We start from the raw sequence: 16,384 nt of genomic DNA, 5'->3' as shown, positions 1-16,384 counted from the left end.
ATTACGTATTCATGTCCTCAAGGTCCATGCATACGCGTACGATAATTGAGAAGGTTTTTCAGGGTGTTGCGGTCTGACTGCACTGGAGGTATGTAAACTACAAGAAGTTCACAAAGCAGGGGCCCGTTCATAAAACTCCAACCGGATTTTTTTCCGGTTGAAATCACAAAATTCCGGTTGGAAGCTCCCAACCAGAGTTTTTATGCAACGGATTTTACATTCTAAGATTAGCAACCTTAAAAAATTCAGGTTGGGCAAATCCCAACCAGGGGCCGTATTCTGAGAGCTAATTAAGTGTCTGATTAGCACTTAATTACCGAATTGGTATTCTGAGAGCATGATTAAGTAGGGGATATATTAACTACCATAGCAACAAGTGTCTTGGCGGGAAGGACCTACGCGTTTGCGCGTATCAATGCGCGTGCACCTCTGAGAGGACTTAATCACATAGTTAATTACGAATCGGTATTCTGAGGGTGTAATTAAGTATGAAAGTTAATGGAAAACTTAATGATACCAAAGAGTGTCATTAACTACTCCGATACCACGCATTACATCGTGTTTTCTCTACCACAACGATGCTTACCGTCTTCGGTAACCGAGGAGCAGTTGAATCTTGTTATCATGGTATCCGTAGAATTCAGAGAAAAAAGAAATATAGCCGATCTTCGAGGAATTTTGTCATTTTATGTGAGCAAAGAGGTTGAGATCTTCGCGTGCGTAGGCGAGGGGTTGTAATCAAATACCGGAGTGTGCGCACGGAGCTCTTGGGTTGTAATTACAGGGGGCGTGCAGGAGCGCGCATTGAGGGCATATTTGCGCGTGTAATCATCATTTTGGCTTCTAACAACGCGTCTGATTGGATGGAATAACAGTTAGATGGGAGGGACCTAAGATAATTACAGGGGACTTAATCATACCTTAATTACGTCCTCAGAATACCGATTTTGCCCATGATTAAGGGCCTATTAACTTCACGACTTAATCACGAAGTTAATTACAGACTTAATTACGACCTCAGAATACCACCCCTGAATTTTTTAAGGTTGCGAAAAAAGTTTTATGCAACGGGACCCAGATCGATACTAATACTGTAGGCAGAGCGTGTACGCTCTGCTAATAGGTAGACGAGCGCACATTCCTGTATGATGTCACTCAATACACGCGCGCAAGTTACCGTTTCCCTATCGACGCGCACCAAAACATAACAGCGTGCCTGGAAGCGCGTTTGCATCTTTTGTTTACACACAATAAGCCATGACACAGTAAGAATCATCATTATTAATATTTATCATCCAACATCTCGCCCGATGACAGAGCTCTCACCAGTTTTCCTGAATAGTCAACTTTATTACGTCGTCTACATCCTTTTCTACATTGGGATCTTCGCACTGACGCTACGTATCTTCTTCAAGAGGCGTTAGAAAATAATCATGTCTTCAAATCAAGAAATTTTGCCCGACTCTCTTCACATTGTCGATGATCAAGATGACGGTCAAACGGAGGAGGAACAGAGAACCCTCGAAGAGGAATCTGCAGAGAGCACTGCATCACCACTGGGCGCTACAAACATCATCAGAGGTAAGCACACTTGGAAATATTTTCGAAATTGCATGACGGTGATCGGTTAACGCGTGATGGGGCTCATTATGTAGCTCTAATTAAATTTTGGATTGTTTTTTTTTAAACCCACACTTCATACAGAAAAACTTTAGAAGCAACAGTGCATAGGCCTACATGGAACAATCATTTCCTGTTTGAATTTGGATGGTAATTTCTTTGCCGGCACTTACTTAAAAATGATCACAACGTCAGCCAGCAGCTGCAACTAGAAAGATTTAGAACCTACAGCAAAAACAACCATAACAAGCACAAAAACAAATTGATGAGGAAATAAGAAAGAAACTAACGATAAACCCCAAACTAACCCGTTTAGGTATAATCGCTGCCCATCCTTTTTAATGCCAGTTGGAAATTACTTTAGTAATTGATCTCGCAACCGATTCCACAGCTCGCAATAACGACGAGTCGGAAGTCGACTCCGACACCAATGCTGCTGCCCCGAAGAGCAAGGAGCTGAACTCAGTCGTCCCTATCGAAGGAACAATCCTGGCCATCGAACCGTCATCAACCACGGCCACGACCGCCAACTCGTCATCAGCATCGACGCAAGTGGAGTTTACCGCTGCTGCGGTAGTATTCGGACCCGTGCGACCAGATAATATCGCTCTTCCCTCGCCGTACATCGAGGACCAAGTGGCCAGTCTTAGAGGGCCGGATGTGTTTGCCGCTAACGTCAAGAATGCCTTCGAATCTCGCAAGTATCGAGAGGAAACGGAAAACAAGACGACAGAGAGTGAAGAGACCAAGAAAGGTGAGTTTTGCATCCACCTTAACTAGGTAAATTTCGTGACCCCTATACCCCGTAAGGTTAGTTAAGCAGTTGCCCTATATATACCTATATATATAGCTTGTAGTTCTCCAAATTTTCTAGAGCATTGTTCATGTTTTGCTTTGTTTGTTAATGAATAATCATTTCATCAATTATAGTTTCAACTCTTTGTGCGTTTACCCTGAGTGTGTGCTTGTATGTGTGTGTGCGTGTGATTTTTTTTAGTTGATCAAACATTGCTGATTGTATATTGTTTCATTCAAAATGAATATTTCGATCATGTAAAATTAAAGAAAGCACATGAAGATTATTAAAAAACAAAAAAGGTGCGTGTACATTTGTGTGTGTGTGTGTGTGTGTGTGTGTGTAGGTGTGTGTGTGCGTGAAAATGTGCCTGCGTATCAAAGTCTTGATGTGGGTTTAAGGTTCAAACACACCTTCGATATCAACTTCCTCGGAAAACTGTAATGAAGACATCGCTGTTGCACTCTGTGCCTCGGTAGAGCCGGATGCCACCTTGGAAACAGCCACACATGATGGAGACGAGACCAAGGAGGCAACCAACCCAACCTTTCGCGACGGCACGGAAGAAGGAGCTGCAGCCTCTCCAACGGAGCCCGCTACCAGCGTCGAGAACAATGCCATTGCGACGCAGATGACAATGAAGGGTAATACATTTACCAGTGCCTGAGAAATGGTCGACCGATTTCAATGATCACCAAGGGAAGTAAAATAATAGAGAAAGAATCAACGGATCAACTAAAACGCTGGATTCACATGACATTACGATTCAACCGCCTTTCGAATTGCGAGTCACAACCATTCCTATCGATAGATGAGTTACGATTAGTTATTCCGAAGATTCTTTATTTCGAAGGTTCGTTAAACCGAAAATGAAATAAGTTTTGCTATTTCGAAAGTTCATGAATCTGAAAATATACGCCCCTATAGGGTTTGTAATTCCGAAGGTTCGTAGTAGGCCTTTATGCACCGTCTGTTCGTTTCTGGACTAATGAACCTTTAGAATAACGAATGCTAATTCATTTTTGGATAAACAAAACTTCGGAATAACGAATCTTATTTTATTTTCGGATTAACGAACCTTCGGAATAATGCCACATGTATTGAATGGGAATTAAGAACCCTTTCTCATTTTCGGATAACGAATATCTAGATATAGGGAATTTGCGTGTTTTTTTTTTGTTTTTTTTGTTTTTTTTTTTGTTTTTTTTTTATAACAAATCTTCGGGATAACGAACCTTCGGAATAACGAACATGACCCGATAGATGTTTAGTTAAGGCCCGGTCCCACTGCACTTACGGATGCAAAGAGGATGTAAAGCGTACAAAAAATCTTGCCATCCGTTGGAAAACGCTACGAATCCGCTGTGTACCCATCGCATACGTGTTTCATCCGCTCTATCCATCGAGCATCCGTCCACTGTGATTTCATTCGCGCAAAAAGTTTTAAGCTGCTTAAAACTTTTAGAACGGATGAACTTTCCGCTGTGTACGATGTAAATCCGCGAGATACGAGCAACAAACGTTGTATGTCCGTGCGGCATCCCTTAAACGTCCGCTGCATCCTCTCTGCATCCTCTGGGCATCCTCGCAACTCACATCCGCTGCAGCTAAAAACGGAAAGAGGGAGGAAAGATATGGTACGTGGAACGTCTTTACATAGTTAATAGCACGTTAATAGAAAGGATGTAAGCGTATGCATCTCGTATATAAAGCATTTCGAAAGCATCTCCCCCCCCCCTGTATCCGCTCTGCATCCGCTCTGCATCCACTCTGCATCCGCTTTTTCTGCTATGCGTCCGTTTCGCAATTATCTCTGGTAACCCCTTCGGAGCTGTCATCCCCTTCCATCCGCTTTCATCCGCTAGGCTTCCGATGGACATCCGTTTAACATTCCCGCTACATACTACCCACGTCCGTTCTATTTCCGTTCTGTTACCGCCAATTTTCGCCAATTTTGTCAATTTCTGGAGCGGATGAAAGCGGATGAAGCCATCCCCGAAATTTTGCTCGTCCGCTGTGTCCTTTCTGCATACGCTTTGTGTCCGTCGGCCATGGGACCGGGCCTTTACATTTTGAAGTACATTAATCTCAGCATTAAATGGAAAGAAATGAGGAGAAAAATGTATCATTATATTTTAGATGGCAACAGGTATTGTTGAAATTAAGGCGTGACATAGAAAACAGTCAGAAAATTTTGATGATGATTTAAAAAAAAGAAGAAGATCGGTAACAGCGTTACAGTTCCATCAACTATAATTATTCTTGATTGACGCAAACCGAGTAGGTCCTATACACGACTATGAAATGTATGGCTTGTCGAGTCATGAATGAATGAATGAATGAATGAATGAATGAATGAATGAATGAATGAATGAATGAATGAATGAATCAATCAATCAATCGAATGAATGAAAGAAAGAAAGAATGAATGAATGAATGAATGGGTCAGTACACCGAATAGATTGTAAATTGAGCGTATAAATGAATACAGTGATGGGGAAGTGAGTGACTGAATGACTGGTCGAAAGAATGGATGGATGGATGGATGAATGAATGAATGGATGGATGAGAAAAAAAAACCCCAGTGAAATGCCTATCATGTCTTCTCTCACTATTCTTTTTTAGCTCCACAAAAAGAAAATGACGACGACGCCGCTCTCCTTGAGGCCAAGGTGTGGCACGATTCGATAGTACGTCGCCTGGCCCGACTCCGGGGTCTTTCCTCGTGGCTGGGAGAAAGGAACAAGCGCATGGACGGCATGGTGGAGATCCTTGTTCGCTCGCTGGAAAACATGGGCGTCGGGGCGGTGACCGACCACGTGGGGAACTTGGTAAGCCCCAGCGTCTCTGCAGCAAAAGGCTGGTATAAGGACGACGTCCATCAGACTGTTTATCCTTTTTTTATTTGAGGGAAAATAGGAATGGGGTGCAAAGGAGTCATACAGATCGGGTATTAGCTTATAAATGAAGCACAAATAAACATTATCCCATACTAGTGTAAACGATGGAGAAATTGGGACTTCATTTACTTTAGTGAATCATTTATTTAATCATAAAAGAGAACAAACCTTATGTAGAATATAAGTGTTTCTTGATTGACCGGGTTAAGAATTTATCCCCATTTCCTGCCCAATCACTCTGTCTAAATATAAGATCAGCTCAATCCAAAACCCTGTGTAAACTTCCCAGTTTTATAGTCTCCTATCCTTTTATTAACAAGACCATCAAACCTCCAATTAAACTTCCATTCAGAACCCAACCATCTTTGTTATTACTTTGGTTAATCTCTACTCAATAGTTAATCCTTCTCTTTGTCCCCAATCAAGTTTAAGTAAATTAAGACTAACTGTGTTTACAATTCCCACAGCCAGTCCCTTACTCAGTACTGTTCAATGAAACTATAATCCCCACATCAAAGACCCTCTCCTATCCCTGCTGATATATATTTTGTGCTCCTGGAGTTGAGGAGGCAATCTTACTCCGGCCCCGACTCTGTTCGGTCATGTGCCAAGAAGGAGTGAACAACATTCTTTCTATTTAGTACTCATTAGTCATCATCCTTGAATTCTGGACCATTGTAATGTTCAACTTACTGTTCCTGATCTTTAACAATTGTATATCTTGGAACTACCACCAACTTGTCTCCTGCATGGACTAATGTTCGACTGTGGCTTGACATCACATACTATAGTTAAGAGTGCACACCACGCTACCGACACATAAAACCAGCACTCTTACACTAGCAGAAAATACTTTATCGTTTTCCTTTATTTTGATCGAATGTTATGCCCGCTAAGAACCAACCTCAATGGCGGATCCAGAAGGGGGCGCATCGGGCGCGAGCCCCCTCTTATTAATTTTTTTAAATAAAACAAAAGAAATAAAAAGGAAAATGGGGGGGGGGGCGTGTGCCCCCCCCCCCTAATTTTGTAAAGGCGCCTCCCCTTTACGGAATTCCTGGATCCTCCCCTGAACCTAGTGATAAACAAACGTCAATGTAATTTGTACGAGAGCTTTGATGGGAAAATCCACTTCAACAACCCTCCAACAATAACCCCCTACCACTAAAATCACTTTCACATTAAACACACAGACAAACGAGCGCGAGCAAATTATGAAACACAAACAACACAATAAAAAGGAGGGAACTGTGGTCTTTTTCTCCGCATTCCTCGAAGTACACATGGCTATGAAAAAGGAAAGCCAATCTTGAAATAACCATTCCTTGGTCCAGTTCTCACTGCCTTTGTATATTCCTGTCAAGGAAAAGAATACGATTCTACCTGAGAAAACCTGGGGGGGGGGGTGCCACCTGAAAGGTAACAGATAATTAATCAATTATTTAAAGACCAAAATGAACAATAAAGGCACTTTTCTCGTCTAAAGGTTGTCAATTTCATAACTGAAAAATGCGAAATTTTCGGCACTTACACTTAAAATTCAGTGTATATGGTAGCCTCGCGTCCTTCGACTTATTAATGTGCCCCCTGAAACATACCCTTTAGTTTTTCCTTTTCTTCTAGACTTTCTAGCAATATAAGAATATTTTTCATTGCTCTAACAATGCGATGACGTTTAAGCATTTAAAGAATACATTTTAAGACTAAAACCAAATGGCAAAGTGAAAGTGGATCACCAAAGCAAATATGTATAAATAAATGTTTATGAAAAGATATTGTACGACAAAATGTGACTTCTGTTATTTTTTAGTCAATAATAGCGTAACGCAAAATTCAATTGTTCAGACGTGAAAATACATTCCGGAGCGCTGCCCGTACTTAGCAAAATAAATAGTTTTCATTTAGTTATGATCCTAGTCCTTCGCAGGGACTTTTTACTATGTTTAATTCCCTATAGGAATTTGTTTTTAGATGCTCTAAACGCGACTTTTATACTCCGTTGTTACAGCCCCCCCCCCCCCCCCCGGGGGGGGGGGGGGGTGTTAGGCACTGGGCAACACGTGCTAGTAATACATTATAGTTATTATGTTTAGGTACGCTCCCACTTATGATGAAACGATGAAACTCTCGACAAACAAAAACAAGCAAACAATTACAAAAATTCTACTATATCAGTATACCTACACAGCTAAATAATGCGCCAGAAAATGAGTTGAGAGTGTAAGACTGATGTCGACTGTAATACATGTATTATATTTGTTAACATATTTCACCGATTTATTACCACTTAGTACTTAAACGGCTACTATTGCTACAACTGCTGCTACTATACTGCTGCTGCTGCAGCTACTGCTACGCTACTTACTGTACTACTACTACTACTACTACTACTCTACTACTACTACTACTACTACTATACTACTACTACTACTACTACTACTACTGCTACTACTATACGACTACTACTACTACTGTTACTACTACAATGTACTACATAAGTAACTGCTACCACTACTACCATCACTATACTGCTGTATACTACTACTGCTATTACTTTCCAAGTGCTAACACTTTGCTTCTACTATAATAGAAACATATTAATAGTATTCTATTACCACTATATTTTAAAACAACGTCATAGTGAAAGTTGTAAGTTTAATTTTACTCTTCATCTACCTCTTTCTCTTTCTCTCTACCTCTATTTTTTAAGTGTGTATATTATATGTATGTATGTATGTATGTATATGTGTATCTATCTATTTATTTATCTATCTATCTATCTATCTATCTATCTACCTTTCTTATCTATCTATCCATCTATATATGTTAACACTCTCATTTTAAGACTCTCCTCAAATCGTATTTGTTCAATTGCAGTTTAATTTTATGTAATATCAGATATGGATTGGATTGATTTTGAAGGGTTGTATTAGCTGTAAATGTGTACAGAGCATGTGTTGCATCTTACAGGCTCTCATGCGCCGAGAGTATCAGTAATGATATATAGATACGGCGCATTATAAATGTACTTTTTCTTCTTCTTCTTCTTCTTCTTCTTCTTCTTCTTCTTCTTCTTCTTATCATTATTATTATTATCATTATTATTATTATTATCATTATTAATATTATTATTATTATCATCATCATCATCATCATCATCATTATCATCATCATTGACCTATCTCTTTCTTTCGTTCAATGGAACAGATCCCGCTACAGAATTTCCGTCTAAAGTCTGCAATCAAGCTATCACCCACGGACATCGGATGGGGGACTGATGGCAACGGACTGATGAGCAACGATATCAACAGTAAGACTCCTAAGAGCATGCGTATGAAACAAAGTTAAGGGAAGTCTCCAAAACCGAGGTTTTTTTTCCCAATTAGAACATTTTGATATACTCACATCTCAACAGAAATAAACTTTAAAACTTCCTTTAAATTAAAGGGGAAAGTCCAGACGATTTTCATGATTCCACATACATGTAGTGACAGTTTCATGTATAGATTTGTGGAATTCAGTGTTGTCCCTGAGAAGAGAAACCAATATTTTGAAAAACCCAGAACAAAGTACACTGAACAAGGTTAATGACACAGGAGGCTTACATATTTCAGAAAATGGACAACAATGTAATTCCATTACACTACCGCTTGCATAACACGTTCACCTGAGTAGAATTTACATGCATGCTTTCTTCTCTTGTTCTACGTGTTTGAGCTCCCACTCATGCATTCTTATGGTGAAGCTGTCATGTCATCATGCTTGTTCACTGTGATTTGTTATCAATTTTGAATTTTTTTTTCTTATATTCCTCATCCCAATCACTGATACATTCTGAAACTCTGTACCCATACATGCAGTATAATCAATTTATAGTTGCTCAAATGTAAAAGTCTGAAAATCATTCGGAGGTCTGCTTTAAGAACTGAAACAACTATAAACAGTGATTAGAGAGAAAAAAAAAATAAACAGAACGAGGATTCGAATTACAACGGAATGAAATGGACATTTACTCACATGCCCTCATAATCCATGTGTCAAAATCCTGATCATTTTCTAAGGTTTTCTGCTGCAATTTTCTACCTCTCATTGTTTGTGTTTCAAAACGTGTAAGAGCCAAAAAAAAAAAAAAATCATTTTTTCATTTCAGTACTTGTGTTTGTCATCTGCATTGTTGTTTGTTTATAGGTAGTAGTAATGTCAATTAATTCTTGCATTGGGAACACATTCTTTAGGTTCCTAGTTTTTTTCTCTCTCCAACTGACAAATCTTTGCAACTGTACCTCTAATTCTGCTCAGGTTATACCGGTTACTATAATTTTCGCAATATTCGGCAACAAAATTTCCCCGTCAAAGCCAAAGCAAGTGTCTTCTGCTGGCAGGCAATGCCCTTTGTGGACATGGTGGAGTGAGCGTGGAGAGGGATTGACAAAGTGACAGTCAATCAATTAGCAACAGAAAACATGGCACCTTGTCATCATCAAGGCCAGCTTGATTTTAGTCACCGATTCAGAGTGAGGTTGTCATCTATAGCCGACATATAGCATTCAAAATGTTTGAAAGGCGATTTTCTTTTTCTCCGACTGGACTTAAAGCAGTATCACTAATGTCACACATCTACTCTGTCGTGGGGGTGGGGGGGGGGGTCCTGTATCTAGAGAGGATTATAATTCGAACGTTATAAATTCATGGACACTCCAGCAACTCATTATGTAATCGGTGAATGATTTTAAAAAGCGCAAAGTAGGAGAACAGAAGTGTCAAAAAGTTCACGACATCCAGCTTTAATCAAGACTGCCTATTTATGATATCCATAGGCCCTACATGGATTACCTGGACGACCAGATTATTGTATCGTCATGTATCTACAGAAATATCTCTTCTTGAAATTTCTATGGAAAATAATCGGTCTCTTACTGAGAACAATTTTGATTGCGTATGCCGTATAGAGTTTGGTTCACTACGCTCTTGTTCAAATGATTCTGTCATTCTTTTTTTTTTCTTTTTGTTGACATTCCTGCTCTGTCTGATGTCTATGGGATATCCAGGGCCCCATTTCATAAAAGATGTTAGGATGGCAAGTCTTGCTGGAATGGCAATTTCCAATAGCAACAGCCAATCGGGAAGCTGGATTCTTGTCGCTGTCATGACAATTGCCATTTCAGCAAGAGTTGCTATCATGTCAACTTTTTATGAAACGGGGCCCTGATTTACGTGAAAATAACCATTACTCTGTAATCACTATTGAAATGGTTTTAACGATTAGCTGTAATTGTCCTATTTGCGTTAAAGATAATAAAAAGTTTTGGTACCTCAAAAATTTCCCTTAATTTCCGTGTTTCAGGATAAAGTATCTATCATATAACTAACACTGTGAGACTTACTCGCCCCAAAGTGCTCTCATTTAATCATGCAATTAACTGCGACCAGCAGCCCCGTACGCATAGCGACCAGCAGCCCCATACGCATAGCGTAATGGGGCTTCGCATTGTAGCATTCAGGATCATGACAGATTTAGTATCGCGGGTAAATATCAACTTAAAATCCACAAAATTCTTCAATTTGAAGACTTACCAATTAAGTTGAAGTCTTGAAAACAGGCTTCGGGCAACGTTTGGTTCTGCTATCAATAGTCCCTTTCTATTCGAATTGATGACTGAATGTGACTCTGTCGAGAGGACCTTGGGAGAGCTACATACACTGATTACTACGGCCAGCGCATACGCACACATCACATGCGAACAATTTCAAATCCATGAACGAATAAGATGTTTGTGTGCGCATGCGCTGGCCGTCAATTCAGTGTAGCTCTCCCAAGGTCCTCTCGACCGAGTCACATTCAGTCATCAATTCGAACAGAAAGGGACTATTGGCAAAACCAAACGTTGCCCAAAGCTTGTTTTCAATACTTCAACTTAACTGGTAAGTCTTCAAAAGGGCTTTTTACACTTGTAAATTTTTGCTTAGCCCCGGACCAACGGTGGGGCTAAGGGGGGGGGGGGGGGGGGGGCCTTAGCCCCACCGTTGGTACGGGACTATCCTTAGCCCACTTTCTGTTTACACTCGTTTTTGCCAAAGTGGGCTAGCCCCACCGATAGTACGGTACTATCTGGCCCTGCAAAATAGCAGGGGTTAGCACCGCAATTGCGGTGCCAAGCAAGTGAGTGTAAACAGAACGAAAAAATAATCCTGGGCTAAGCGACGGAGACGAAGTCCGACCCTCACTGACCAATCAGAAACGAGGTAATCAAGTGCTGCCGGTGCGTGTACAGTACACAGCGTAATTATGAATATTCATGTGGTTTGGAAAGTCCGGGGCTAAGAAATACGAGTGTAAAAAGGTCAGTTTTCTCCTTAGACCCGGACAAGAGATAGTACGGGACTAATTGGCGAGTGTAAAAAGCTGAAAAATTGGTACGGGACTAACGATAGTCCTGGGTCAGAGAAAGTCCGGGGTTAAGAAACACAAGTGTAAAAAGCCCTAAATTGAAGAAATTTTTGGATTTTAAGTTGATATTTACCCGCGATACTATATCTGTCATGAGCCTGTAAGCTACAATGCGAAGCCCTATTTACCTATGCGTATGGGGCTGCTGGTCGCAGTTAGCTACACAGTATGCGTATGGGGCTGCACGCTGCTGGTAGCAGTTATCATGCAATAATGGTTTCGCACAATACGTGTACCTCGCCGCCGCCGTACGGCGGCGGCTCTGGTACGAAACCATTATTGCATGATTACTAAGATATGAGAGCACTTTGGGGCGAGTAAGTCTCACAGTGTTAGTTATATGAAAGGTACTTTAACCTGAAACACAAACTAAGACAAGGAAATTCAGGGAAACTTTTAAGGTAATACCAAAACTTTATATTATCTTTAAGCATGGCTGCCAACCACAGCCCCTGACGACCATAACCTACCGCTGACCACCGAGCAGATGCGGAAATACGAGAGCAGGCTGGAGGTGTTGCGCTCGGAGAACGAGAAGCTCCAGCGCGCACTGCAGGTGGCCATCGACAACCAGGGAGCGCTGGGCGCGCAGGTCAACCAATGGCAGGCCTGCATCGACAGCGCCGGCCAACATCTGTGTCACGTGACGAACGAGGTGCATGAGGCCAAGTCCCGCGAGCGGCGCCTCCGCCACCTTCTGGTAGAAGAACAGCGGGCAAAGGTAAAAGTTACTTCTGAGTCCACTTTTATTTGTTCCTCTTTGAGAAACTATTAGCCCCTTACTCTAGTTTCCACGTACTCTGTAACATGCTCTGACATGGTACAATATACCAAAAGCATAGGATGTAATGCTTGTGGAAAGCACATTCAAAAAGTAATTATTTTGTGTAGAATAAGATATTTTCCTAAATTCAATTCAATTCAATTCAAATCAAATCAGTTCAATTCAATTTAATTTAATTCAATTTGATTTAATTCAATTCAATTCAATTCAGTTCAGTTCAATTAAATTAAATTAAATTCAATTAAATTCAATTCAATTCAATTCAATTCAATGCAGTGCAATGCAGTGCAATGCAATTCAGTTCAATTCAATTCAAGAGAGAGTGTAAACGATATTCAGTCTGTTCATGCGTATTGCGTGCGTTTCCTTTCTATTGTGACCGTGTGTTTATGTGTGTGTGTGTGTGGGGGGGGGGTAGTAGTGTGTTAGCGATAACGGCCCCAGATTTCTCCCAGTTTTCTGAACAAAGACTTCACGAGTGAATTTCGGACTGTTCCAATTGTGAAGTCAGTACGGGGGAAGGTGCACCTGTACTTGTAACTTCGCAACAACATTCTTTATGTCACATGTTGATGTTAAAAAATCAGTCTGTAATTGTTTGAACAAATACCTGGAATATTAAATCAAACAGGGCTCTCTTTGTTTGATCTTCCTCTCGTCAATGTTAGCACCAATCTTTAATCATTTTGACCATTTTTATTTGTGTTTTAAGAGTCCCTAGTCAAAGACGGACAAGAGCATAATAATGACATAGGTCCTACGTAATTCATTTTGTTTTCTATGTCCCCAAGAATGCTCTAGTGCAACAGAGCATGGCGATTACCAACGACCACGCAAAACGCACGCAGCAGAACGTGATCGACTGGCAGCAGAGGAACAACGAGCTCCTCAACGAGCGGCATGTGATGAGCACAGCAGCCATCGAAGGTGTGGTCCCGGGGCAGCTAATGACCTCGTCAGAGCAAATGCAATTCGTCAATAAAGTCGTTTACAGCAACCCTGGTGTTATACCAGCAACGCACATACAGACACCGTATCATCCTGCATCCCAACGCTCGGATGTGAAACCGTGGCAACCGAGAGGCTCTTTCTTCGGGTCTCGCGGTGCACGCACTCGCGGAGAAATGAACGAGTCGGCAACGTACGCGTCTCATTTCCGTGACTACGCGCACCACGAGGCGCATCGCAGCAGGGGTTCGTCATACGCAATGCCTCACGGTCGATTTGTTCGGAGCCCTGGCACGACTAGCGGCAGGTCGTTCCAGAGAAGATCAAACCACCGACATCAGCATCTTGATCGCTTACTGGATGGCTTCTTCGCTAACTTGAATAGAATCGAGAACCTGCTCACACAGCGGGGTATCAACGTGCCCGGGCCAAAGTCTTCCTCTCACGCTATGATTAATCCAACACAGCAGCAGCAGCAAGCGCCCCAGCCAGCCAACCCGCAGCCACTGCCACAGCAATTCGTTGCCCCAGTTGCCCAACAGACGACAAGTCCGGTGATCTACTACAGTCCTCCGATCCAGCCGCTTCATTCCGAATTTATCGATCAGCCTGGTGGCGCCTCTGTCGATTCCACGTCTCAGCCCATCGCTCAGACAGTCGTGCAACCGACAGAATTTGCGCAGGCTGGAACACAAGTCTACTAAAAGGAGTGACTAAAGAAAATAGATGAATGTTGTCACCATGGCAACGCGGGAAGCATGCCGTGCAGTGTTCTCCTGGTGACATATCCGTGTGTGTCTGAGTGTGTCTACGAGTGATTGCTGATGTAAATACAATGTTAGCGAAATATTGCTTGTATTTATACTTGTGCAAAATCACTGAGTGAAATATTCGGTCGCATGACTCATGGGTACACTGTACATGTATTACGAAGTTGATCCCCGGGTATCAGGAGGGGGTAATTTGGGAAGCACCAGAGCGAGGAAGAATTTGAACAAAACTGTGACCATATGCAGTTTAAACATCTTAGTTACATGTAGGACAAATCATGTTAGTCGATATAATACGTAAATGGTTTATATAATTAATCATCAATAACCATGTGAACGTAGTAAAGAACATTGATACAGACCACGAGATTACAAAAAATAACTTTAAAAACAGGAGGGAAAAACTTTATTCTATTTCCTTTGGACTCTTGATCAAGAAAAAAAAAAGTTGAACCTGCCCCTTAGGGTGCGCGTCACGAGTTCGACACCCACGAATCATACAGCCCACGAGTCCTACAGCCTTTGAGTTCGACACTTAAGCAAATAAGACCCACGAGACTGTTGAACTCATAGACCTTATTTGCTTAGTGTCAAACTCATGGGCTGTATGCCTCGTGGGCTGTATGACTCATGGACCCTTTTTTCCAGTGTCGAATTCGTGAGCTGTATAGACACGTAGGTGTCGGTCTCGTGGGATGACCCCGCCCCTTATTGTCCAAAGACATTATCCTGAAGCAACTAATAGATACAACAGAAGATAGGCTTCTACCAACCTTAAGCAGTTTGTGGGGCAAGCTTTCATTCACACCTGTGGACTTTCTCAGGCCAAGTGATCACATTTTGCTTGAAAAAGTCCACAGGATTTGATAAAAGCTTACCGACAAATGCTAAAGGGTGTATGGTAAAGGCCTATGACATCTGCTTTTGATCATCCCCAACCGATACAAATCTTCGGTAACTTGTAGATCCTATTACATGTAAAATCATGTCTTTTCATTCAACTCCGGAATAAAATTTAGTCAAAATATAATCATGATGCGTAAGCTGATAAGTGCTATCTTGAAGATTTTGAAATAATGAGACCACAAACCATGTGTTTAAAACAAAAACAAAAACATACTTGCTAGGATGGGGGACTTTCTTTGTTACCATGTACAACCTGAGTCAAACTTGCCTGAAAATACCCGTCATGTATATGGTAACGACTAGAACTTAATATACCACATGGAAGTTATATCAAAAGGAAATTAATACTTCAGGTGCGTTTTAAAATACAGAATGCTGTGTGAAATGTAATAAACGTGTCCAAAAACATTGGGAACAGTGTGTGTTATATCAAGCAGAGCTGGGATGTGTACATGTTTCTGTGGCTGATACGAGGTTGCGTGTTGACGCATGATGATAATACATTGTACATTATCATAGTAATTTCCGTTTACTAGATTCGGGGTGTCCTGTCCTGGCACGTTGCTTTATTGTGGTTTAACAATATATTTTCTACACGTGCACGACAAATTTCTAAAACTGTACTGGATTAAGATTGGAATAATATAGAGAACTACAAACAAATAAATCTATAGCATTCAACAGACATTTTCTTCGTGGTTTCTATACGTGTCAGCTGAAGTTGTGAGATGCTGAATATTTTCTTCTCTCCTGGAGTTTCAAATTCCTGACCCTGTGACGGTGACGGTTAACTGAGAGGATGTGCAGTAAGATTCTGATATCGACCACACTTTAAATTTAATCTTGTTTGATTACATATTAGCTTCACCTGCATTTACTCTCGCACAATTAATAAAAAAATAAGTGACGTAGCATGCCAACACACTTGATGATCTAGTCACACACGAGAAATAAATCAATTTGATGAGTTTTTGCCATATAGGTTGAAGAAGATAATACCGGTACGTGAAATTAACAATACTACGCATCACTAACTCCTTGCAGATGATACTGAATTAAAATTAAAGTTGCAGGAAATGGAGACGTGCTCGTGCCGAAAAGCCAAGCTCGTATTTTGCAGTCTCCTCGTGGACAAAAACTGCATGTAAATCAAGAGTAACTCGACTTAGAAGGCAGCTCCAGCAAACTAGGATGAGATTAAAAGAAGAGGAA

The 16,384-nt window shown here is 41.1% G+C and overlaps 1 protein-coding gene across 2 annotated transcripts; it reads left to right on the top strand.

The window, feature by feature from the left end:
• Positions 1–1,291: 1,291 nt before the first annotated feature.
• On the top strand, positions 1,292–15,853 carry LOC140241732 (uncharacterized). Of its 2 annotated transcripts, none has more exons than XM_072321480.1 (7): positions 1,292–1,581; positions 2,012–2,374; positions 2,896–3,060; positions 5,042–5,247; positions 8,524–8,626; positions 12,214–12,485; positions 13,340–15,853. In XM_072321480.1, exons 1-7 carry the CDS (start codon positions 1,434–1,436, stop codon positions 14,198–14,200), a joined length of 2,118 nt encoding a protein of 705 aa, XP_072177581.1. In that variant the 5' UTR covers positions 1,292–1,433; the 3' UTR covers positions 14,201–15,853. The 2 variants fall into 2 exon arrangements, with proteins under 2 accessions (XP_072177581.1, XP_072177580.1); XM_072321479.1 differs by having other exon boundaries at positions 12,196–12,485.
• Positions 15,854–16,384: the final 531 nt, after the last annotated feature.

Source organism: Diadema setosum, chromosome 18, assembly GCF_964275005.1.
Source record: "Diadema setosum chromosome 18, eeDiaSeto1, whole genome shotgun sequence".
Taxonomy (NCBI): Eukaryota; Metazoa; Echinodermata; class Echinoidea; order Diadematoida; family Diadematidae; genus Diadema; species Diadema setosum.
The sequence above is the reverse complement of the archived record's forward strand: the minus strand, read 5'-3'. Positions and strand labels throughout refer to the sequence as shown.